At 38.1% G+C, this 26,405-nt stretch overlaps 4 protein-coding genes across 9 annotated transcripts in view; 3 read left to right on the top strand and 1 right to left on the bottom strand.

The window, feature by feature from the left end:
* Nucleotides 1–19: 19 nt before the first annotated feature.
* Nucleotides 20–6,849, bottom strand: znf541 (zinc finger protein 541). The gene is made up of 15 exons (XM_060863264.1): nucleotides 6,782–6,849; nucleotides 6,283–6,497; nucleotides 4,893–5,130; nucleotides 3,765–4,800; nucleotides 3,297–3,358; nucleotides 2,983–3,100; nucleotides 2,721–2,855; nucleotides 2,130–2,406; nucleotides 1,991–2,045; nucleotides 1,762–1,904; nucleotides 1,516–1,619; nucleotides 1,338–1,413; nucleotides 1,159–1,247; nucleotides 973–1,089; nucleotides 20–643 (listed from the first exon to the last, which is right to left on the bottom strand). The coding sequence occupies exons 2-15, from the start codon at nucleotides 6,491–6,493 to the stop codon at nucleotides 632–634; spliced, it is 2,673 nt and encodes an 890-aa protein (XP_060719247.1). The 5' UTR covers nucleotides 6,494–6,497; nucleotides 6,782–6,849; the 3' UTR covers nucleotides 20–631.
* A 982-nt stretch (nucleotides 6,850–7,831) lies between these two features.
* Nucleotides 7,832–16,774, top strand: ehd2a (EH-domain containing 2a). Of its 2 annotated transcripts, XM_060862876.1 has the most exons (8): nucleotides 7,832–8,078; nucleotides 8,372–8,700; nucleotides 9,262–9,498; nucleotides 12,360–12,536; nucleotides 12,842–12,939; nucleotides 13,719–14,131; nucleotides 15,430–15,591; nucleotides 15,715–16,774. In XM_060862876.1, the coding sequence occupies exons 3-8, from the start codon at nucleotides 9,275–9,277 to the stop codon at nucleotides 16,288–16,290; spliced, it is 1,650 nt and encodes a 549-aa protein (XP_060718859.1). In that variant the 5' UTR covers nucleotides 7,832–8,078; nucleotides 8,372–8,700; nucleotides 9,262–9,274; the 3' UTR covers nucleotides 16,291–16,774. The 2 variants fall into 2 exon arrangements, with proteins under 2 accessions (XP_060718859.1, XP_060718858.1); XM_060862875.1 differs by lacking the exon at nucleotides 8,372–8,700.
* A 1,498-nt stretch (nucleotides 16,775–18,272) lies between these two features.
* selenow1 (selenoprotein W, 1) lies at nucleotides 18,273–21,817 on the top strand. The gene is made up of 6 exons (XM_060863576.1): nucleotides 18,273–18,458; nucleotides 19,134–19,158; nucleotides 19,258–19,311; nucleotides 20,336–20,410; nucleotides 21,180–21,276; nucleotides 21,555–21,817. The coding sequence occupies exons 1-5, from the start codon at nucleotides 18,430–18,432 to the stop codon at nucleotides 21,255–21,257; spliced, it is 261 nt and encodes an 86-aa protein (XP_060719559.1). The 5' UTR covers nucleotides 18,273–18,429; the 3' UTR covers nucleotides 21,258–21,276; nucleotides 21,555–21,817.
* Nucleotides 21,818–23,462: 1,645 nt separating this feature from the next.
* Nucleotides 23,463–26,405, top strand: part of akap10 (A kinase (PRKA) anchor protein 10) — a 12,532-nt gene continuing 9,589 nt past the window's right edge. For 4 of the 5 annotated variants that reach the window (XM_060863131.1, XM_060863134.1, XM_060863132.1 and 1 more), the window contains exons 1-3: nucleotides 23,463–23,661; nucleotides 25,301–25,348; nucleotides 25,895–26,077. In XM_060863131.1, the coding sequence (XP_060719114.1) occupies nucleotides 23,640–23,661; nucleotides 25,301–25,348; nucleotides 25,895–26,077 (253 nt within the window). In that variant the 5' untranslated portion in view covers nucleotides 23,463–23,639. The remainder of the gene's footprint in view (nucleotides 23,662–25,300; nucleotides 25,349–25,894; nucleotides 26,078–26,405) is intronic. The other variant, XM_060863133.1, reaches the window with a different exon arrangement.

Here is a 26,405-nt window from a genome sequence, read left to right on the forward strand (position 1 = left end):
GACATCAAGTATTGGTTATCATCCCTAAATGTAACAGCTGATTAAGATGTAACCCATGAACTGCATGTCAAATTAAAGCTTGTTTGAAACAGATTGAAGTGCAAAAATAACTTCTGTTATACCAAACAGGGAACAGCGTTTCTCATGCAAGAATATGGAATTGCTGCTGGTGAATTGAAGTGTTTCAGCCTGCACTTGTTAAGACAGCGTAACTCGAAACAGTAAAAAATACAAACATTCAAATTCTATAACATGCAAAGTGCTGTACCAAAAGTATGAAGAACTTGGTATTGAACGTGTTTGATGTTTAAACGAAACAAACAAAAAAAACATTTTTAAACACTACATACTATATCAATAACATGGAAATTAAAAATATTGTCTATTACACAGACATCATCACCTTTAAAACTTCAAACATATATTGATAAACTTCAAAAAATTAAGCTGATTGGTATTCTGATGGCTAATATAGGAATAGATCATTCAAACATTTGCAAGACTCCATCTGACCTCTAATATATCTGTTCCTTGACCTTGCCTCTTGTCCCTACTAGGACAAGGTGTACACGTTTGATTCCAAAAATCTCTCTCCCGGTGGGTTTTCATACGAGCACTGTGACACTCTGTCTTATGAAAACACCTGGAAAACACACATATTCTGGGGTAATGCACTACTTGAGGTAATTAACTACAAGACACTATGAGTAAATATAGACTAAAAAGGCAAATGTACAGCAGAATGTTGCCACACTCCTCACAGGCATACTCGCAGTTTTTAATCAGAATGGTCTATAAGCATTGCCTTTAGTGTGTTCGAAGATTTCCTGGCACCAGTTTTATCTTCATACTGCTCATTTGTGGTTTTAATATATTTATTTACAGTAAGATCACACAAAAGCAATCAATTGTGATACGCTACAGTTAGACTACAAGAATTATAGATCAATTTCTTAATCATATGAAACCTACAGAATTCTTTTCAGCTCCATCAGTGTTTTCTATTCCTCTACACCGCTGCTTGAACTTCTTCAGCTTCTTCATTGTGTAATAATACTCCACACACTGGGCCACTGATTTGGTTTGCAACTGCAAAACAAATGAATTACTCTAGGTGGGAAAGTTTTAACCAGCTCTATGGCCTTTTGATGGTCTTACCGCTTTATGAATTTCCTGAAAATCCTTAGTCTGATTGAGAAGAGCTTTCTGGAAGACTCTCATTTCCTGAGCAGTCCAGTGGTCAGACCCTGATGTTAAAAGTTTGTAGGAAATGAAATTATAGTGCTTTAAAAAATACTGTGAAATCACTGGATGTATGGACAATTCTACTTTAATACCTGTGTAGTGATAGTCACTGAGTGGGTGACAGGAAGTCCGATAATCTCCTCTAACTAAGAGCAAATCCAGTGCGGCCTGGTCCAAAAAAACAAAACAAAAACAACAACAACAAAAAAACAGGAGTTTATTCAACCTGTGGCTGGCTAACACGAATTCAATGCCTGTATTAAAGCTTACTAGAATGTCTCCTTGAACTTCATGCAAACAGTGAAGTGCAAGTTCAGTGTTTGTGCCCCCTCCTGGTAGCACACTGGAACAGCACATGTTTAGGAATTCTGTAACTGTGGGAGAAAAATTGCAAACACTACGTTAGTTTTCAATACTGCTGATGAGCCTTTTTGCAGTTAACACTTGAAACCGGTACTCAAAAGAAGAATATCAACTCATTCTGAGTTTGTAAGTCTGAGTAAGGAAGTAACAAACCATCTTGTTGTGTCTCAGGATTAGTGTTCAGGTCTCCCCATGGGGCCCAGACGAGCTGAGCAGGGTGCTCATCATACAGAATTAGCAAAGAATTGCGAATTGGGGGGATCTCAGCCTGGAAACGTGAACCCACGTTGATCTTTCTGTATGTTAAAAAAAAACAAGGCTAAGTAATATCATGTGGGAGAATGGGTGACAAAAAACATCAGCGATGGTAGAAATGACTTACGGCTTTATGCTGACTACTGTATTATCCAATATTAATGAGATTCCATCTTTGCCATCTGGAGAGAAGTCAGCAGTCAGAATGAAACTTTTAGTTTGACATTAATGGAAAACAAATGCCACCTTTGATATTAGTCACTCACCCAGGCAATCAGAATAGATGTTAGGTGGATTAAGGCAAGGCTGGTACTGGGGCACGGTGTTGAAATAGAGCCCTGTTCCTCCACGGAGCGGGCTAAGCATGGGAGGGGGAGTGTATTGCGGTGGATCAAAGTTCAGCAGGTGGTCGGCAAGGTACGTAGGTGAACGCAGTTGACTTGGGTAACCTCCGGCTACCAGGTTGGGTGTGATCAAGCTCTTGAGAAGACCGGGATGATATGACTTCTTGGACAGAGTTTTGACCTTCTGATTCTTCTCAATCTGCAGGGAGATCTATCAGTCTATCAGTATAGTCAATACCATGCATGAAGTCAATGAAGTGCTATGTTTCGAGCAAACTGAGAAAGCACTGGATAAAGCAATAATTTGCACCAAAAGAATCTAAATAGCAAATTAGACTAGAGCCTGGACGATAAGAACATGTCACTGATATGGATTTTAAGTACAGTATCAATGAATATCATGTTATATAGTAATAAACCAGCAAAAATAAACCAGAGGCAATGGTTAGTTCAATTAATCCTACCAAACACAATATGAATATGATATAATATGGTAAAAGTGAAAGTTTTTACTTCATGTCTAGAGAATTTGTTGAACGTCTTTGCGACTTTGCTTGGGACAGGGACAGAAACTGGGATGACTATTGGGGAAAGCTGGACTTCCTGTTCTGTCTTGTACCAATCACCAACCATGTCCAGGCTCCCGCCCTGTCACGGGGAAAAAAAATTTCACATGAAGTGAATCATCTGTAGAGATGAAAATTTCACACAAAAGGCCTTTTGCAATAGAGTTTTGGAGTGATTCTGTAAGATTATAGTAGGAAAAAGATATCACCTTGGTTGATGAGATTGATTCTACTAATTGCTGATCCAGCTTGTCGAAGGTTGGTGGAGATTGTGGATGTGAAGGCGAGGGCTGTGCATGCGTGCTAGGTGGGGTTTTAAGATCCATCCTGAGAAAGAACCAAAACGAAGATTTACAACTGAATGTGGTCAGTTAATTTTCTTTTAGATGAACCAATATTTTTCAGGTGCCCTATTATTTCCTCTTCATGCTAAAGTAGTTCATCTGTGTCCAATACTCTATTGTCAAAAATATCTGAGGTCATATTTTTAATTATTAGTTCCCTATAATACACAAATCCTGACCTTTCACCAGACTCTCTTCCATGTCGTATCCGTGCAGTAGCACTTCCTCCCTGTGCAGTGGACTGACAAATAAAACTACACTGAATTTTTCACTCTTTTCAGTTTAGGATATTGGATATGAATATATACGCTTTGAATTATTAGCACTTTTCATGAGAATAGACAAATATCGCAAAAACATTCCAATCAGTCTGAAGCCAAAGTTCAGGTTGAATACCTGAACCATAGAGCTGTGAGGGGGTGCCGTGCCTTGTGCCAGGTCACCCAGAACATTTCGCCATTTTGTTGAAACTGCTGAATATTTCACCACAAAGACGGCATCTTATAATGATTTTTTTTTTATTATTAAAAGCATTTACTTTTGATGATTTACATAAAGGGTGCCAATAATTCTGAAGCTTACTGCTTACTATCTGAACATCACTCATGTAAACTGAACAAACTACATTGTGTATGCAATGGATGTACCTTGGACATGTCAGAGGGGGATCTCTCTGTACAAAAGGATGCCATGGCTACCTGGCTGGGTGAAACGCGGTAAGCAGGGTGGGGTCTGGGGTGTCTTTGAGTACCGGGTCTGGGAAAAGGTAGAGGTGGGGTGGGAATATTGGTTGCCTTCAAGATCTTATTCTTTACTCTCTTCTTCTTGTTCTTGAACTTGCGTGGAGGAGATAGAGAAGGAATGATGGGTTCCATGTGGTATTCTGAGGATCCAATGATTTTTGATTTTGTGCATGATGCTTCTCCACTCATAAGAGGAGGATGCTGCTTATTCTGAGGTTCATGCTGTGGCAGATCAGGCTTCAACAAAATGGGTTGATTCTTTCTGGGGCAAGCCGAAGATTGTTGACTAGCTGTTCCAGTGCCAGTTCCTTCCTTGCTAGGTTGGACTGATGGTGCCTCTTTCCATGTTTGAGGTACTAAAAAATCCAAGTTATGTTCCCAAGTACATTCAGCTTCTGGTTCTACAGTGTCCACCATACTACCCCCAAGACTGGAAGTTGATTCCCACTGGTTAGACATCAACATACTATGAGATGCTGACAAGTCAAGTGCACTCTCCAAACTGCAGGAAGCACCATCTGCTACTAGGCTCCACAACTGTGATATCACAGGAAGCTTTACTTGGGATAGTTTGGGGTCCTCAGGGTTGTGGCTCAAGCTGAGATTTGCTGCCAAAGTATAATTGTTGTAATTGGTCCCACAGCTGGTGTAACCCTCGAATTGAAAAACAGATTGAGGTTTGGGTGGTGAGATTAAAGATGGGTAGCCAACCGAGGTCGATGCACCATCGTTTATTGCAGAAAGCTTTGGAGGCTTCAACTGAGGTGGGCATGTTTTGGTGTCAGTGGTACTTGGCTGGGAGGTTGGAGTGAGGGGGTATGTACGATGTTGTATGGCATAATGGCGTTTAAGTGAGCGGTAGCCACAATACATCTTCGTGCAGCCAGGATGAGAGCAATGATAGGTCTTCCTCTTCTGGTGAATCAACATGTGGCTTGTTCTGTAGAGAATGACAGAATGGTAGTGACGTGTTAAATGCTCAGTTTATTATTATTCTTTTTTTAGCTTTATATGTAAGAAACTTATACTCACAGGTGATCGGAGCGTTTAAACCCTTTCTGGCAGATATTACAGACATAAGATCTCTCTGGTTGGTGAGTTAGCATGTGCTTGTTGAGAGCATATGGTGTCCTGAACACTTTAATGCACTCTGAACACTTGTGTGTCTTGGCTTTGCCCTTCTGCATTAACTCTGAAGGAATGAGCTCACTTCCAAACAGGAGATCTGTTTCTCTTATGCTGTCAGAAGACTTCACTGAATAAGGTTCGTCTGTTGTGTTTCCACAAGATACAGACAGAAGGTCAGAGATGAAAGTTATAGTCAGAGATTTTGGCAGATTTTATCTTAAGACCCAAAAACAAACAAACAAAACACCAAAAACTTTGAAACACTTCGACAGTAAATAGAAATAGAAGATAGACATAAATAGCTAGCTGCTTTATTTCATCATATTTCATCTCATGATGCCATTGTGAATTTTTTTGAATTTTATAGATCATCACCAATGAACAAATAATGTTGTACAAAATGCTGTGAAGACAAATGGGAACATCTAGAAAGTATATAACAGTAACTAGCAAGATGAGCCATTGTCTGCCAAAAAAGAGCCCTATTTTGGTACTAAAAATCTAACAGAATTTAAACACATCTTTTGCATAACTGAAGATCACATTTTGATGATAAATACTGGGATGTATGTAAAAGGTGCATTAGGTAAGATTTGTAAACAAAACGAAAGGTCTCTTACAGTTAAATGGGTGGCGTTAAATAAGATTCAAATTATTTTTTTACTCATTAAACCCTAACCACATTTCCCATCCATGTCCACAAAGCTCCACACCAAAACCTACAGCAGTTTAACTACAGTTAGGTACCTGATCAGCAAGGACTGAATGATATCACTTACTGGGATGTCCAAGTTAAATTTCTACCGCTCTATAACCATAAATGAAATGGGGCATAGAAGCCTTTATTATCACCACATATGCATTACATCAAATCACACTGAAATTCTTTTCTTCACACATCTCAACTGAGTAGGTTGGGGTCGGAGCGCAGGGGCAGCTATGATACAACACCCCTGGAGCAGGGGAGGGATAAGGGCCTTGCAGTGCTAGGAAATAAACCCTGCCCTTCTGATGTCCTTATTATACAACCTCTCTTTATAATGATGTCATGTCTATAAAATGACAAACAAGAAGCCAAATAAAATGAAAACAAAACATTCTGGTCCAAAAAAGAAGGTTTTTTTTCAGCTGTTTAATCAGTTATTCAGGAACAATGTTGTAAACAATTTTCCACATTACTTATATTAGTAAGAAATGAAAAATATTGACTATTGCAATATCCTTTAATTTAATAGTGGACTTTTCCTTTAAGACTCACCTGTACATTGTACACCTGTAACCTGTAAATTCTTACCAGCATTACTGCTATCTTCACACTCTGTGTCCATCCAGATCTGCTGTTTCTCCAGAGCTGGAAGGGAGACTAGTGATGGGGTTAAGGGACTGATTAAAATCACATCATCTGGGAGGTTTTCAGTGTCAGACAGCAGGGACAGATTCATATCTAAAGGCTTCATGACCTCCATAATCGCATGATGACTCCTAGTCACTTCATTTTCATCCATGTTTCTGAAACACAACGCACTCCTCCTTTAATTCGATATGGTTATTTTAAAAGAACATATTACACTGCAAATAAACTTTATTAGGCACGAAATTCATTGCTGTTTGGATATGAAAACGCTTTAAGCTAACGCTGTTAGCTGAATCGAGTTAGCTAACCGTATTACTCACACTTGAACTAGCAAGAACGGTGAATATAAAGTTATATACGTTTTTAGTATGATCTTTGCAAGTTGTAGATGAATAGTGGATCGTTAAAATATATCTACAACACTGTATTTTATACCCACCTTAAAAACGATCGAGATCTCTATTATAAGCAGAGAGAAGGCTTAAAATAAGTAAGTCAGCACTTATGCACTAGCATACTAGCATACTAAACAGTATGTAAACAATAGCGCCATGTACTATTTTAGTTCTGTTCTTTTGTATTGTTTAGTACAGAAGTGACGAGTAAACATAAAAACAGCAGAACTAGGGTTAAAAAGGGATTTAATGTAAGTTTTTTTTTTTTTTTACTTTAGCGAAGATTAAATTAGTTCATATAAATCGGCTAAACAAAAAGCTAGAAAGAAGTAAACATTTACTACACTTTTGTCAGATTATGTCTGAAACTATTCCTTGAATTTATGACAAAAGTCAAAAGTTATTTTTAAAATAAAAATATATTATATTATATAAATATAATTTTTTTAAATTATTATTCTTAAATTGATTTGGCATTAGATTTTAATTTGGGATTAGAATTTAATTTAATTTCGATATATATATATATATATATATATATATATATATATATATATATATATATATATATATATATACACACACACACACACACACACACACGTATATATACACGTAATTTATATATATAGGATAAATTCACACCAGAGTGCTGCACCAGAGTGCTGATATGTCTCACATCGATCACAAAGCATCTTCTTTTATACCACAACATTTTACCAACAATTACAATTCTTTTGTATAAATGAACAATAAATGAGAGAGTTTGCTCTCCAGATTCTCCAGAAAGCAGTAACCTCCATCCATGAAGGTTTTCAATGAGTGGTTTAAATGTTATAGGGCTGATCGGTCGGTGTATATTCTTGTCACACTGATATAAAATATTAATATAATAATCTGTGCTTTATGGTAACATTAGTATGAGTGTGTCAGGATATATTTAACATTATTATCTTATTCCATGCAGTTTTGCAACAACAAAAGTTTGCAATTTAATACTGCAATGCACTGTCGGTTTAATGTGATTGCACAATAAATTTCTCTCATTCTCTTTTTTTTATACAGCTTGAGAATGGTCCAACACCACACCCAACAGCAACATCTGGAAGAGCCGAACACACACCAGAAACACAGATTATCCATAAACAAAAGAGGCTGTTTTCACTGTCATTTATGAATCTGCAGCAAGAAAAATGTAAACGTGAGGAAGATTCAAGTCTAGACACAGGAGAGTTGGTCAAATTGTGCCACAGAGTGAACGGAGGAAGGACAGAATAATTAAGTATCACAGCTGAAATTTTTCTTTTCAGTAGTCTCAGTTTTCAAATCTGCCTTAAAGAGGTAAGAATTTCCATTACTGTTGTTTTACTTCTCCCATGTTGAAGCATCTCTCTATACATGTATACAGCATGTACCATTTCAGCTCATGCATTAGAGAAAATGGACAATATATCAGTGTATTTCCTAGAAAAAGAATATTATTATGCATGTTTTAATATTTAATATGCCTGTATTTTCTTTGTATGCTTTTTCTGTAATAACTCATACAGAAATGGGATTATTTTTGTTTTTTTATAAATCATAGTTTTGGCAGTATAATATTTGTATTCTCCATATCTTGTCTCTCTCCACAGAAATGCATTAAAATGTATTTGTCCTATGACAAAATTACAGACAGCTCAGTGTAAAAGTCTGTACGGGGCGAGTCCCATCTGTTCTAAAGGGAACATGTGAGAGCAGTGTTTCGGGGACAAACGGTGCAGTTTTGTAATATTCAAATAAGGGTGGTTTTTGAAAACACCTCCCAGGGGATACACGCTGAGAAGATTATGATCTAAAAGTTGAAGAAACATACTTGCAAAGCCGATATCTGTGTTTATGTCGGTATTGAAGTGGGTGTGATCTAAACCTGAAGAAATATTTTAATAAACCTGCCTGAAATATTAGGGAAAAAAACAACCAGGTAATTTTTTCATTTGAGTGATATTTTCTAATACATTTCCTGGTTCTGTTTCTCAAAATAAAACCAAACTATTAGCTTTATTTTAAACACTAGATCCTGACCAGACAGATACTAAGGATGATATGAATGTTGTACATTCATGTTAATGAGACTGGAGTTTGTTTGTAGCAAAAGCTTCATATCTGACCGCTTGAAAGGGAAATCCTTATACAGTACTTGTGTAATTTAAATTCCCACAGGATCCCGGTCCTGAATAGCCTTAATGGCACACCTTTGGTCTCAACCAGATTTTGAACCTTTTGTACCTTTCTGGGAAGTTTTGTTGAAATAACAATAGTGCAGAATGTATCTGTTCCATGAATTTTATCACTAAAATAGTATTTGTTGATCTTTAACATGGATGCGAAGCTGCCAGTGCAGCTGTAACAATTGGACAGCTGGTCAGCCTGGATTACGATTCCCTTGATATACGATTATGTTGTTATAGAGACGAAAACTTTTCTTTTTGTTCATGAGCGAATCACGTGTCAATATTCGTATGTCATAATCACTGTGTATCAGATTTACAGACTCGATGGCTCCCAAAGAAGTTAAGAACAAGGGCGTGAAATCTCTCAAGGAAGTCCAGACCGTCACTGAGGGTCTGAAGTTTCTCTACCGTCAGAAGCTGCTTCCTCTGGAAAAGTATAACGGCTTCTCAGACTTTCATTCTCCCAGTCTGGAAGATGCAGACTTTGACAATAAGCCTATGATCCTTGTTGTGGGTCAGTGTTCGACGGGGAAGACCACTTTCATTAGGTGAATAATGACAGCTTTCACATTACCAATGTATCATACAAACCATACACTGTTTCTGAATATGTAAAAGCCTTCATTGTTATAAATAAGAGTCAGTTGTTTGAATGGAAAACTGAAAACAACACACACACACACACACACACACACACACAACACAGGATTTGTTTGCTAGAGATTAGGAGACTGGGCAGACGTACAATATATAAAGTCCGGGCAGCTGAGTCACTGGCTATTTTCAAGCGGTGGTTGAAGACCTACTTATTCAGGAAACACTTCAACTAGCACTTCTTTCCTTATCTTTTGCATTTAAAAAAAAACAAAAAAACAAAAAAAAAAACACCCTTTGACACTTTTTCATTGTAACTTTGAACAAATGTTTTAAACTCATGGTATCTTAAGTATGTAACTTAGTGAGCCAGCATTAATGTAGCCAATGTTAGAGATTTAAGCACTTATGTACGTCGCTCTGGATAAGGGCGTCTGTCACATGCTGTAAATGTAAATGTAAATGTAAATATAAAGTATAAAATAATTAATCATTCAAGCACAAGATTATCAGTACACACAGCTTATATGCACTAAGGAATACAACAGGTATCAGGTCTCTCATCATCTGATGCTCAAAGATATCTCTTTTTATCTCTTAATCCCTTAAACCTATTATGTAGTTCTTCCTCCTAAAGAAATACCAAGATACGGTGATAGTTCAGTACGTATTGTGAATTCTCTGGCAACCGCAGTTAACCTGTATGGGACATGGTAAGGATTCATATTTAGCGGTTTCTGCTAGGAGTTGCCAGTTTCAGTGTTTTGTAACAGTCACTTGAGCAATGTCTACATGGATGTTTTGTATTGACGTAATAACAGGAACTAACTGGATACACGGATGCCTAAAAACACATTAAAAAGCAAAATGGCAACAAAAGGGCATCACCCACCTCCACCACTTATTTGAAAATCACAAATTTATGCCATTCACCTCAATTATCCAGAAATTTGAGATCGAGAAAGACCAATTTATTCACTACCAACAGCTTAAATCTTTACTCAAAAGTAAAATAACTTTAACTAATACCTTACAGCCTTCTAAAAAAAGTGAACAGTTAATGGAAATAGCCAAACACCCAAGAAAACTCATATCTAAACTTTACAGACTCATCACTTCATCTAACCCCACAATTACCCTGCCCAAGGAAAAATGGGATATCGACCTCACGCTACCTTCAGACCCGGATTTATGGACACAGATCTGTAGAAACACCTTCAACATAACCACCGACACCAATTTACAATACATACATACAATATAACACCATGGGGGGCACGGTGGCTTAGTGGTTAGCACGTTTGCCTCACACCTCCAGGGTCGGGGTTCGATTCCCGCCTCCACCTTGTGTGTGTGGAGTTTGCATGTTCTCCCCGTGCCTCGGGGTTTCCTCTGGGTACTCCGGTTTCCTCCCCCGGTCCAAAGACATGCATGGTAGGTTGATTGGCATCTCTGGAAAATTGTCCGTAGTGTGTGATTGCGTGATTGCGTGAGTGAATGAGTGTGTGTGTGTGCCCTGCGATGGGTTGGCACTCCGTCCAGGGTGTATCCTGCCTTGATGCCCGATGACGCCTGAGATAGGCACAGGCTCCCCGAGGTAGTTCGGATAAGCGGTAGAAGATGAATGAATGAATGAATATAAAACCATCCATAGAACCCACATCACTCAGAGTAAACTATTTAAAATGGGACTATCTGACACAGATATCTGCTCACAGTGCACCTCTGGGAACACAGACACCTATCTCCATGCCACCTGGCTATGCCAGCCTGTTCACTCTCTCTGGACTACAGTAACCAACACACTGTCTTCAATCCTGGACTGCAGAGTACCACTGTCTCCTATACTCTGTCTTCTAGGAGTTATTTCAGATACCCCCATCCCTCCCAAATATAAAACCCCAGTCCTTATCTCTCTAGCTGTCGCTAAGAAAATAGTCTTTCAAAACTGGAAATCGAAATCATCTTGTCATATCAATCATTGGACTAACCTAATCACAGAATTCACTTTGACAGAAGAAACCATAGTGCATAAAAACAATAATATATCTGCCTTTAAAGAAACCTGGAAACCATTCATAGTCTTTCTACAAATTTAACAGTTAAAGTGAACCAAGTGCATTCCCATTACCCCCCTTCCCACCCTTCACTCCAACCACCCCAATCTTTACCCCCAACAATACCTAATAGACACACGTACATATATACCAACCCTACACTCATAAATCCTCGCCTGTCTGTCTGTTTGTTTCTGTCTGTGTGTTTGTCTGTCTGTCTGTCTCTGTCTGTTTGTTTGTCTGTCTATCTCTGTCTGTCTCTCTGTTTGTCTGTCTCTATCTATCTGACTGTCTTTGTCTGTCTATCTATGTCTGTTTATGTCTGTCTATGTCTGCCTGTCTGTCTGTCTGTCTGTATATGTGTACCTAGCTGGTGTGTACCCCCCTGAAATCCTTTTTTTTTTTGTTTTCTTCTTATTTATATGACACTCGGAGCTGTTTTTCATCTTTGTTTTCTAAAAAAAAGAAAAAAAAAGGAAAAAAAAAAAAATATATATATATATATATATATTATATGTTTGTAAAACCTTCATATGAATAAAAAATAAAGTTGTCCTCCGAAGTGGGGTGGGGGTGGGGGGCTGGGGGTGGCTGTGAAAAAAAAAAAGCAAAATGTAATGTTTCATTGAAATAAATTTTTTAATAAAAAATCAATCAATAAATAAACTAATTCATAAATAATTATTTATAATAAAAAACCCTTTCATTTAAAAAAATATATTAACGGAAAAACAAACAAAACAAACTATATTTTTCAGGTATCTTCTTGAACAAGACTACCCAGGATGTAGAACCGGACCTGAACCTACAACCGACTGTTTCACTGCTCTCATGCACCGCGATGTTGAGGGGGTGATCCCAGGCAATGCTCTGGTTATGGACACCAACAAACCTTTCCGCAAGCTAAATTTTTTTGGCAACACCTTCCTCAACCGGTAAGTGACAAAAGAATTCAGTAGGATATAGACATGAGTGTTTCAGAGATGGATCTGGTAGTCGTTAAGTTGAAACAGAAGTAGTGGCCATGTATGCAGACTCTTGAGAAAGGGTGAGTCGTCATCATCATCTTTGGCACGTGAAATGTCTGAGAGTCGCCAAATCATGTCATGGGAATGGCAGTAGGAAAGGAAAAGAAGAGTTGAATTGGAAAAGAAAAGACTGATCATCATTACACGTTTGAGGGTGGAAATGAATTATGTTTGTAATTAATGTTCAGAAACTTTTTTTTTTGTCCCTGTAGGTTCCAGTGTGTGCATTTTCCAAACCAGGTCCTGGAAAGCATCAGCATTATTGACACACCAGGAATTTTGTCCAGCACTAAGAAAAGACTGAGCAGAGGCAAGAAACTACAGAAATTTGACTTCGCTATGCTTTTATTTAGGAACACAAATGGATGTTGGACTCATTTGCACTGTGTTTATTCCTTAAACTGTGCACATTTCTGAGGTGCAGCTGTAGGCTGATGTCACGCAACTCGAATCAAATTAAATTTTTCTAAATTAGCTCGGATTTTCCACTGACTTAGGGCGAGACATGTCGTGTGACGTCATCATGATGTCTGTCCTCGATTTATTTATTTGTGTATTAACTGAAAGGAGTTAAAAAGTGCTTGTGCTCTTAAAAAGAGTCCTGTGCTTGTGATTTCACCATTTCATGTACATCGCAAATTCGAAATCAAAAAGCAAAATCAAATTTTTTTGGCCGCAACAACAAAAAAAACCCTCCTTGAAATCCTAGAGGCACTGATGACTAAAGATATTGAAACCTCTTACAATTTAAACACATGTTTAAAGCTATTGTAATGTAAATAATACCAGGAACCCACTACCTTCACTGACAATACACATGAAATATTGTTAACATTGGCAAATCGTTGTGGTATAAGAGGAATAAACCACTTTAATAATAATCGATCTCAGGGATTCTGTTAAAGGTCACATCACATCAAGCTGAAATATTACAAATCCATCTATTAGACAAGAAGGAAATTAGAACAAAACTAGTGATGACCTCAGAGTTTCCTCTACGTCCTTATTCACAAAATTGAACATTACATGCTAGCTCTTCTTGACAGATCCTGCAATAACACCTTAAAGTTAATCCCTTCCTTTCCCCAGGCTACGATTTCCCCGCAGTCTTGCGCTGGTTTGCTGAGCATGTGGACCTCATCATCCTCCTGTGCGATGCCCACAAACTGGAGCTCTCGGATGAGTTCTCACGATCCATCGTGGCGCTACGGGGGTACGAAGACAAGCTGCGTGTGCTGCTCAACAAGGCCGACATGGTGGATTCGCAGCAGCTCATGCGGGTTTACGGGGCACTGATGTGGTCACTGGGTAAAGTCATATGCACCCCGGAGGTCCTGAGGGTCTACATCGGGTCCTTTTGGTCGGCGCCGTTCAGGACGACCGAGAACCGCGTGCTGTTCGAGCTAGAGGAAGAAGATCTGTTTAACGAGATCCAAAACCTGCCTCGCAATTCTGCCTTGAGAAAACTTAACGACTTGGTAAAGAGGGCACGACTTGTGCGGGTGAGACTTTTTTTGGTTTTATATACATATATATGGAATGTACTATCCTTTCTTATTCAAATCTCACTGTATAAATGATGAGCTCTGTGACACACACACACACACTGTCAGATCTTCTGCTTGGACATTCTCTGCTGGAACATTAGGGGGAGTTCCGGCAGTGTTTTCTGTCACGTGTCTCGTCTTACTCACCTGTTTGTTTTGGGTTTATTATTATATGTATTTATTTCCTCCATGTTTTGTTTAGCTTCGCGGAGTCCTCATTCTTTTGTCAGCGTCAGTGTTTTGGTTTCTGTTATCGTGTATTTATTTTTGTGTCTTTGTTAATAAATCTGTTTTTTATTTCGGTATCCCTGCTTTTATCCCCACGTTCCCTGACACACACACACACACACACACACACACACACACCAAAGGAGTTTTGTTTTTTTTGAATACCAATTAAACCTATGAAAAACATGTTGCGTCATCGTTACCAAGGAACACGCCTAAACTATCTAGAGACCGTAGAGATGGCAAACAAAAGGCTTGTCAACATAGAAACAAAATACTTTCACTGTTCGACTCAAATGAAGCGCTTCTTTTAAAATAAAAACAGGGAATTATTATTATTAATGAAATCCGATCTTATTTTGAATGAGATGTGAATAAATACACAGAGAAGAATTGTCTAAGTGTGATTTGACATGTTTTGGAAGCATCATAGTGAATATATGGTTCATTTACATGAACTTGTTTCCTTATGTCTAAAACAGTATGACTGCATTATGGGTTTAATACGTCAACTAGTTTCCATTTTAGGTTTGAAACGGATCTAATTCTGATTTCGAAGAATTCAGTGCTGTTAACCGAGGGTTTTGTCTGGTCGGCCAGGAAGGATGTAGTATAATCATTCTTAACAACCGTGGTGATCAGAAAAACATCTCAGAAATCACAAAACATCAAAACTTGAGGTGGATGCACAACAGCTGACGTAGACTGAGAAGGTCCAAGAACATCATGAAGGCAAATCAAACTGGACAGCTGAACATTAGCACCGGTCGAAACTAATTTCCTTTTCCAGTCTAAAACACATGCTTTGTAGGCTGATTAGCATTTCTAAATGGTCCGTAGTGTGTGAGTCTGCGTGAATGTCATTGTGCCCTGTGATGTACTGGCACCCCTTTCCAGTATGTCCCCCCCTTACCTTGTCCCCGTGTCCTTTGGGTTAGACTCCAGTTTCCCTGAGGCCCTGTGTAGGATAACTGATACAGGAAACAGATAGTGAAGATGCTGTTTCTGTCTTCTCCTCATTCCAGACCCATTCTTACATCGTCAGCTTTCTGAAAGAGGAAATGCCAATGTTTCGTCGAAATAACAAAAAACGTGACCTGATTTATGATCTTCCGGTCATTTTCTCGAGGATCCAACAGCGGCATCAGATCCCAGCTGGAGATTTTCCTGATTGTGCAAAGATGCAGGTTTGTTCCAGTTCAAGCAAATTTCATGAGGTGGATTTTTTTTGTGCTTCATTTAACGTTTACATTTTTCTAACTGTAAGTGATTCCGCATTCTTGCATTAATGACTGACTTCCTTCTTGCAGGAGCGACTCATGGATTGTGACTTCACCAAGTTTAAATCCATCAAACCCAAACTCATAGCAGGTCTGGATGAGCTGCTGACAAGCGACATCGCCAAGCTGATGCCGCTCCTGCGCCAAGAGGAACTTGCTGCAGCTGAGCAGCCCGGTGTCCAAGGCGGTATACTAGTAACGAACAGAGGCCCGTTTTTCGAAGGGAACCCGTTCTATTATTCAGGGTCCAATGAAGAGTGCGAGGAGGTCCCTGAAGATGCATGGGTGGTTGCCAAAGACAAACCGAAATATGATGAGATCTTCTACAACCTGTCTCCTCAGGATGGCAAGCTCAATGGGATGAAAGTGAAGGACTGGATGACCAGCACTCGGTTGCCCAACTCGGTCCTGAACCGAGTTTGGAAGCTGTCCGATGTGGACGGAGACGGCATGCTCGACGATGAAGAGTTTGCTTTAGCCAGCCACCTTATCGAGGTGAAATTAGAAGGCTTCGGGCTTCCGGCCAAGCTTCCTGCTGACCTGGTGCCGCCGTCTAAAAGGAGACGCAAAACGTCGAGCGCAGGGAAGACTGGTGCGGAGATGTAGACCCTTTGTCTGTAAATTCGAATGATAATTTGAGCAGATGAAAGATGACTCAGCAAGATTTACTTGTGATTAATGGGATAAAAAAAATCGACTCTTATCTATGTATAAAACACTTTATCAAATAATCCTCCAGTACAGCAATTCTTAAATATCCTTAAGGAATTTTTAAAATATTTTTCTTTCTAAACACCCAACCACAGACCTTTAACCAGATGTGTTATATAAAAATATTATAAAATCATATCATGTTAAATGTCATATTTTCTCATTTTATTAATATCATAGATTAATGTTATTATTATCTGCTTTCATGTGTCTCAGCAGGTGATAAGCTTATTACTACAGTAATAAAATGTTAATAACCATCATCATCATCATCATCATCATCATCATGTCATTAAGGAAATGAATGTAATGAAACTTCATTGGGGTCTGAGAGAGTTGATAACAGTGATATAAAATATAATAAAATAAGATAAACAAGGATTCATTTAATCTTTTTAGATTTTGCAGACATTTATTTAGATTCTTTATTTACTGAACTCTTTGTTCCACAAGAGAGAGAGAGAGAGAGAGAGAGAGAGAGAGCGAGAGAGAGAGAGAGAGAGAGAGAGAGAACGTGGATATATTTTCTGTGTGTATGTGTGTATGTGTGTGTGTGCGCGCGCGCGCGTGTGTGTGTGAGCGAGAGAGAGAGAAAGAAAGCAGATATATTTTCTGTGTGTGTGTGTGTGTGTGTGTGTGTGAGAGAGAGAGAGAGAGAGAGAGAGAGAGAGAGAGAGAGAGAGAGAGAAAGCAGATATATTTTCTGTGTGTGTGTGTGTGTGTGTGAGAGAGAGAGAGAGAGAGAGAGAGAAAGCAGACATATTTTCTGTGTGTGTGTGTGTGTGTGAGAGAGAGAGAGAGAGAGAGAGAAAGAGAAAGCAGATATATTTTCTGTGTGTGTGTGTGTGTGTGTGAGAGAGAGAGAGAGAGAGAGAGAGAGAGAAAGCAGATATATTTTCTGTGTGTGTGTGTGTGTGTGTGTGTGTGTGTGTGTGTGTGTGTGAGAGAGAGAGAGAGAGAGAGAGAGAGAGAGAGAGAGAAAGCAGATATATTTTCTGTGTGTGTGTGTGTGTGTGAGAGAGAGAGAGAGAGAGAGAGAGAAAGCAGACATATTTTCTGTGTGTGTGTGTGTGTGTGTGTGTGTGTGTGTGTGTGTGTGTGTGTGTGTGTGTGTGAGAGAGAGAGAGAGAGAGAGAGAGAGAGAGAGAGAGAGAAAGCAGATATATTTTGTGTGTGTGTGTGTGTGTGTGTGTGTGTGTGTGTGTGTGTGTGTGAGAGAGAGAGAGAGAGAGAGAGAGAGAGAGAGAGAGAGAGAGAAAGCAGATATATTTTCTGTGTGCATTTATTGGGTTTGGAGTTATCTGTTAACAATGGACAATAATTTATTGGGAGTTTTAATAAAAATACAAGTCCACCTGTCCCGGTGTCCTCAACCTGCTTCTGTCCCTGTGTTCCACTTGACATCTGTACAAAGTGTAAATCAAATGACATGTGACTTCAATGTTTAAAGTCAGTAAGAACTACTTTCAGTGCTGCTTCTGACCAATCAGATTCGAGGATGAAGCATACACAATCTATCAGGGTGCAAAAGTATACACCCCCTATAAACTCCTATAAAGTAGACATCCCACTGATTTGTAGATAGTCCAAACAAAACTAAATAAAGGAAAGAAAAAAAAAAACAAAACAATTTTAACTGAAATGAAACTGTAAACACAAAAATAAGACACAAGATACACAAGATACAAAACACAACTGGATGTTATTTTAGGGTTATTTGTTTCAGTAAAGACAAGACTTCAGCTTCAACTAAACAACCAACACAATTTTAAACAGTTTAAGACTTTAACACAAGTTTTACGTAAGTGACAGAACGGTGTCCAGGATGTTGGACATGAGTTGCGCCTCTTGCCTTGTTGCGCCACTCTGTGGTCGTGATGTGATGTGATGGTGTTTGCTCCGCCTCGCTTCTCGGATTATAATCAAGAAAATACCATCAAAACACTTCAGTCCTGCCTTTAAACCGAGCTGTCGTTACATCCCTAAAAACTGCTTTATTGCTTAATCCAGACGAGAGCCGTTACAACCGCGGAAATGGGTGTGAAAATACATGTCATTTACTGGTAAGTCCAAATTATCTGTACATATAAACGTGTGTTTAGAATTAGGTTTAGGTTTAGGTGTTTAGGTGTTTAGGTTTATTGAACGCTGCTTTATTGTGCTATCACATAGCTAGCTGTTAACATGAACACAAAACCCGTGACAGTTGAAGAAGAAAACCCCAAAAACTAAATAAATGTTAAAAAAAAAACAGTCCATTTGTATGAAAGTGTTTACGTTTACTGACGGCATAGTAAACACTTTGTAGACGTTGTAGTCGTTTTTTCTGGAGCTACACACGGACATGAACGTTACGTGTTCCAAATTGAACTCCGCCTTTAACACCTATCTAGTGCGCACTATCTAGTGCACTCGGTGTGACGTATGCATTCGAGATCGAAACTTTTGGGATTCGCTTGAGCGTTAGACGCTCGTGTGTCCCTCGATGACGTCACAGGGCGAGAAAATAAATAAATAAATAAATAAATAAATAAATAAATATAATAAATCACTGAAGTGTAAAAATAACAGTGTAGACCTTTCCAATACCATTTAAAACATTTTCCTAATTTAAATATGTTATTTATTTGTATTATTTTAAGTAGGTTAAATATATAATATTTAAATTATTGTTAATATTAATAATTTTAAATCATAATTTTAATTTTTAATCATTTATTTGTTTTGTTTTTCTTCAGTGGTGGATGAGGGTACAGGCCCAAGGTATGTTTTTTTTTTGGTTCTGTATTTCAAGTTCGACTTCATTTTTCTCACAATACTTAAACGTCACTGTTGTCTTTGTCATTTGTTTTTTGTTCACAGTTCACCAAACTCAAGACGTTGCTTGAGGATGAATTTCCAGGCGACCTTGAGATTGTAAGATATATATATATATATTTTCTTTACACTTAAACTGATGTCTGGATGTCACTCTACTCCTTACAAATCACGACATATACATTTCTACTAATCCGCTAATTTAAATTCTTATTATATTTACGTATCTACATTATTTAATGAGATGTTACATGGTGCTTTATATATGTGCAGTAAGTCTACAGTATTTCTACACCTACTTCTATACCTCAGGTTCTATTAAGGACATCTACAGCCCAGGACAATACAGTATTTGCTATTGAGCTGCTGGTTTATTATATATACAAACCTGTTTCTGTTGTCAGGTTACTGACCTCATGAAACAGATGGTATTTGACAAAACAGCCAAGGAGCATGTATCAGGTAGAGGTGTCCAATCTTTTATGGAAAGGACCAGTGTGGGTGCAGGTTTACATTCCAACCGAGCACCTGAAACTACAGAAAGCCAAGACGTGTCAGTTGATTAAACAGTTGGTATCACGTGCGGCTCCTGCTTGACTGAAATAAAACCTGCCGGATAAGTTTAGACACCCACGGGATACAGAAAATAATCATGTCTCCCTGACATCATAACGCTTATTATTATTTGGTAGCAGGTGCTGGAACCAGTAGTTCTAGGTTTAAGGAAAAATCACATTAATTAAAACAAGATTTCAGGACCGAGGATTTGCCGCTGTAACGTAATAATATAACCACACCGAACTCGTTAACACAGACCTTACACAAGATGTATGCAATTACAAATGGATAAAAAAGTATGCTATGTTGTTCAGCGGTGTAAGACGATTTAAACCCTTCACACCACTATCACTATCACTGATTATTTTCCTACAAGAAAACACCTCTCTGATTTACAGCATGGTGCCTGAAATGTATTATAAATAAACTACTGGCACTGTTAAAAATAGATTTTATCAAACTGACCTTTAATGTATATGACTCTGTTGATGCCTGTTGCTACACCAGTCCTCCTCAACTCAGGTTATTTTTTTTTTTTCTTTTCCCCTCTATCTTTATCCCAAAGACAAGTGAGGGCACTCCTACAACCACCGGGTGGTTTGAGGTGCAGGTGAATGGTGCGCTCGTCCACTCGAAGAAGGTGAGGATTATTATTCAGCACAATACATCCGCTAAGTCTGGTAAAGGTCACGACTCATTCAGTCATTTTCATCGTTTGCATCATTTCCATCTTTATCAAAACCCTGTTGAAGTGGGCGGAGTCATCCTGTGGTGAGACCACGACCATCCAGATTAAAATTAAAGGGAATCAGTGAGAAGATCTTTGTATTGATGCACAGTGACGAGTCACTTTAAGAGGACCAGTGACCAAACGACGTTGGAGAATAAATAAATGCCCCCCCAGTCCCCCTATACCCTTATATATATATATATATATATATATATATATATATATATATATATATATATACACGTACTATATATATATATATATATACACACGTACTATAAATAAGTATATATATAATATATATACTTATTTATATTATATATATACTTATTTATAGTACGTGTATATATATATTATATTATATATTGTATTATTATATATAAATAAGTATATATATAATATATATATATATACACGTACATATATCCAGACATTGTGTACGTTTTACGAAGAACAGGCTAATTTACCCTACAGTGTTTTGCAGATAAATATAAATAAATAAAAAGAATAAAGTGAATGTAGAATATTTGCATAATCATAGCTGATGGAAACAAACAGCCATTTAACATGATGAAAAGAAGGCAAATGGGGCGATGGTGCAATAAAGTAATAAACGCAAGTGCACACTTTCTACAATATGTTTACTCGACATCATATAGAATACGTCTGGTTTTGACAGAATGGGGACGGCTTCGTTGACAACGATCAGAAGCTTTCTAAGATTGTGAGCGCCATCGAGAATGCCTTAGGCAAATGAAGCTGCGCCAATGTTGGAGGTAACAAAACATAACAACTTGATGCAATTAGTTTGATATGACGCAGATAATACAGTGGTCATTTTTTAATCTGCTTCCAGAAAATGTTTCATTTTACTGGCAAGAAAACTGATTTTTTTTTTGTCAATTCCAGTTGATACCCGGTGATAAAAACGACTTGTAGACATAAAATCACTGTATCTTTGAATGTAGCATTAGAGAATGTGGTGGCATTCATGATAATGTTTCTACGGAATTTCACGTTCCGACACTAATGTCATTTTTTTCCCCCTCATCAGTTTGTTCGTCTCTGTTTGTTGAGCTCTCTGAAAGTGCAACAATGATGGTGACCTCCGAAGTGTCTTTGACACGGACGTTACTTGATGCTCTCCTGCACTTTCACGGAGGAGGCTTTCCGAGTGGGCAAACTCCAGGAAACGGTTTTGCGCAACGCTTAGAGACATGAAACATGCAAACATGCTTTTGTTAAAAATGCATAAACTGGAAGAATGTGATTATTCATCCAGTAATAATAATAATAAAAAAAACTAATCCTAAACAACTTGTCTGCATTTATTTATTAATTTATTCATTTCTATATAGCAATAGAGGTGTTTATTTAGGTTTAATAGTTTACTGCCTTGTAATGGTGTTCATTCACTGCTTGTAATCAAGTGCAGAAATTCCATGCATTCAGCTTTAATGCAAATCATACTTGCTCTAGACGCAAATTTATTCTGGTCCTGCACTGATTTACATTTACAACAAACGCCTTTCTGCTGTTTAGTCTCCATCGTTTCATCGGCTCCATTATTACACCGATTTATCACAAAATAAAAAAGTTCATTTGTGCAATTGCATTGCAAGTAACTCAACCTTCTCCAAATCTTTGTCTGTAATGGTTCTCACTATTATGAAATACATTATGGGCGAGTTAGATGTTAAATATAAGCAGTTTATAAATGCTTAAAATGAACAAACGTCTTTTCATTTTAATCTGCCAACCATTAAATCCTCATTAACAAAAATCCCAGTCAAATCCCAAATGCCTCATTACTCCCCATATTGGTCTGCTATATAGAGCATGAATAAAAACATTATGTAATGCAATATATGCGTAATAGTAAGTTTACCTTACTCTACATGGTGTCAGGTGAAGTCTAGTCCATTAATGCAAGAGACGGGTCTGTTTAGCTTTCGTGAAAATTATATGCACTCTGCACACAAATTTCCTCTGCACATGCATGGATTTCCATAAGGACGTGAGAAGTGTACTTTGTGCGATTCTGAAGACTGGGAAATATATTAGAGACCGTAATGTTCCTGAGATCTACGTAATAACCTCATAATCAGAAGTAACAACGACAAAGGATTTTAAGGTGATTTTTGTACACAAATTCTTCATGAAGTTGTACGTCTAGTATACGTAGATAACCTGCTGTACATCAACACTCACTAACACCCACTACAAAGGTGGATAAAGGTTTTTGGACACTTAACACCAGTATGTGACAGACTGGGACTGGGTACCTAAACCTGCATCAGTACAACAGTCGTGTATTACAATATACTGTACAGCTTTATATAATAAATAAAACAATTATTATTGTCAAAATAGCGCCCACTAGTGTTTGCAGCTATAAATTCTCGCTCAGGCGCGTTTCAGCCAAAGATCCAAAACGCCCCCTGCCGGTATCCTTAAACACAACAACATTTGTCACTAATAATAATAATAATAATAATAATAATAATAATAATAATAATAATAATAATAATAATACTAAGACTAATACTAATACTAATAATAATAATAATATTTAACACGTGCAAGGGAAATATTTTTGGTATTAAAAAAAATAATAATTACAAAAGAGGATTAAGCCTGCCATCACGTGGTTACACATTAAAAATGCATTATACAAGCGATTTACTTATTCTTGTGTACATCCAAGAAAGACCCAGATCAACGTCGATAAAATGTCACGAAGGCCTGAAAATGAATTGATTTATTTATTTATTTATTTTAAATCCGCCGACCATTTTACCATTAAATATTAACAGGAATCTTGGACACATCTCAAACGCATCACTGCTCCCTAGATCCTACCCCTATCATAGGCTGCGAGTGAACGGAGCACGCGACACGTCTAAGTGCACTTTATATCCAACAGGGAGCGATTTGGGATACGGCCCCTGTAACCGTATTCCGGAAGCGGTATATGGTGGCACCGCCAGCTCTGGAGCAAATGGGCAGTGAAAAAATGACGTTTTGACGTGTTACTAAAATCCGCATGAATGTTTTGCAATTAAAGAATCATGAATGAAGGCACCCGGGAATCCGCGAGATGCTGTCACTGAGCTAAGGAAGCACTCACAGCGTGAAAATGTCGTTTTTTCGGCGGAAAGGTAAGGAAGTGCTCAGTCAAGCTTAGCTCAGATGTTAGCCGGAGACACAGGAAACACCGACGGTCTTTGGTCTGTTTAGAAACGTACGTGTACGTTAAAGTTATTTATTTAATCCTTAATCGGTGTTGTTGACGCTTTAAATGACGTGTAGTGACAGTAAACAACGTCAACGCTCGTTAGCATGTTGATTAGCACACAGGTAACAGCACCTAGCTTCAATGCTAACCTGGGTGAGTAACGTTAGCATCCCGAATTCATGTTTGTTTGTTTACTCACAGCACAGTGATAAGCTTGCTATTATATTTCGACATGATATGAAGTAAACATTAATATATTTTAACACCTACATACCGAGTCATAAACGTTAAAGAACAGGGTAAACATTATTCAGCTAATCCACGTAGCTAGCATAACTCACCATCACATAACCTCACTGTTATCTTTTGCGTGTCCGTTTTCAATAAACGTTTCAGTGCTGGCTGTTTAAATACCAGGTCGTGTAGACATTTTTATTTATTTACTTATTTATTTTTAAGTTTTTGCATATTTTGTGCTCATATTTGCAACTCAAAACACTACACCCTTCTGTGCATCCATCTTCCTTAGTCTTCTGTCCTCTGGCTGTTTTTCTGGTTTGAAATGCTTTTTGTTTTCAGACTACTCGAATAAACGGTACATCTATCTAGAAATCAGTGGGATGTCTACTTTATAGGAGTTTATAGGGGGTGTATACTTTTGCACGCTAATATATTGTGTCCATGCTTCATTCTCGAATCTGATTGGTCAGAAGCAGCACTGAAAGTAGTTCCGGCTGAAAGGCAGATAACAGGCTAATATTAATACGCTCATTCTAATATTGTGTGTGTGTGTGTGTGTGTATATGTGTATACATATATATATATATATATATATATATATATATATATATATATATATATATATATATATACACATATACACACACACAATATTAGAATGTTATTATATATGTGTATGTATATCAACAACATACAGAAGTACAGAAGGAGTTGTATGATTAAAAATCTGTGTTTTTTTTTGTTTTTTTTTAAAGTACCTGTAAGTTGTATTTATGTCGTTTACGATACTGAAACGTCTGGATGATGTCGTATGTGACGTGACATTAACAGAATTCTCTTTATTTTTTAAGCCAGACGTGTTTTTTAAAGCCTCTGTCTTTGCTAGTGTACGTCTGTGGATTTGTATAGCGGACGCTACGTTGTTGATATTTTCACATTTGCAGCACATTTACACATTTATCGAGGAAGGCGTCTCCGGGTTCGGACGTCTTGTAACAGTCGGTTTTCAGGACTTATTTCTTTTTTGCCTTTTTAACATCGAGAGAGAGGTGAAAAAGAAGCAGAAGGCAGAAAGTTTCTAGCTGTTGTAAAGTAAGTGTTAACAGGAGCTCGCTTTTTTGTGGACATTCCCCAAACTTTAAAACAGATAACAATTAATAAAATCGTAATTGTCAACAACTTTTTTGTGAATGAGCAGAAAAAACACTTCATCACTCACAGTAATTGGAAACTATATTTTCTTCCTTACTTTTGTTTCCTCCGTAATTTATTAGCCGTTCACTGTCTGTGAAGTCAGACCTCTTGTGTTCTTTGCCCCACAGTTAAAGGAAAGGAAGCAGAGAAAGCGGTTGATCCGAAAGCAGGCAGAGGTGAGTACGACATCTGCAGAGACGACCTTTGCCTTATATCTTCTCACTTTGAGAGTCACGTCATCACTTTGTAGATGATCCTGATCGGCTGTATCAGGAGCTACAAGTCTATGTTATGCTAAGTTTAGACACACAGCGATATATTCTGAACAGGACGAGGTGTAGGATCAGATAAATGTCTGGAGTTCATCTGCACAGCCACAGGGTTTTGAGACGCATTTTCAGCACATGACCGATTTTATCTTTTAAACACGGGAACTAATCAGAGACGAGTTTCTCAAGGTTACTTAAGGTCAAGCTCACACGCAGCACCCACACACTCGCTTAGTTTAACTCGATGCCCTTTGCGTCAGCTGCATGTTAGCACTCATGTTTGCATTTTGATAGCCTTAGTTTTAGTCGGCTCACAAATTTGCTTAACATCTGTGCTAGAACTCCGAGCAATCACACACGATCCGTGTAGTTTATGAAGCAATCCTTATGCTCATTATACAGGCTACATTAAATTTCATCTTCCTCTCTGATTTTTTAATTTTTCCTACTCAGCAGGCTCTGCGGTGTCACTCAGCTCCCCCTCAAGGAACCACCATGCCATCCTGGAGGCATCCGGGCCGAGCCATGTGGCCATCAGCGCCATCTCGGCCAACATGGACTCGTTTGCTCGCGGCCGCACGGCCATCCTCAAAAAGCAGCCCAGCCACATGGAGGCGGCCCACTTTGGAGACCTGGGTGCGCCACTTTCCGTGTTCTCCACCGTCTCTTTCAGTTGGTTATAAAATAAAGAATCAATCAAGGAAGAAATGCAGTTTTAGTGGATTAATTTTTTTCCAGATTATTATTTGTGAATATTTGATTTACATGCTGCTAATATCTGGGGGAGGCCAGGCCATAATACTAACTTTTTTTTAATTAGTCCTGACCTGGTATTCCAGATACACACGCCTGTGATTTTTCCAGTGTTTGACTACTGCTACTTGCGGTATTTGCTCTTCCCCCAGATATTGTAGCATGTAGATCCACTGGTGTAAATAGTCAGCTAGTCTCTTCTAGTCTCCGC

This window comes from Tachysurus vachellii, chromosome 26 (genome assembly GCF_030014155.1).
Source record: "Tachysurus vachellii isolate PV-2020 chromosome 26, HZAU_Pvac_v1, whole genome shotgun sequence".
NCBI classification, from domain to species: Eukaryota; Metazoa; Chordata; class Actinopteri; order Siluriformes; family Bagridae; genus Tachysurus; species Tachysurus vachellii.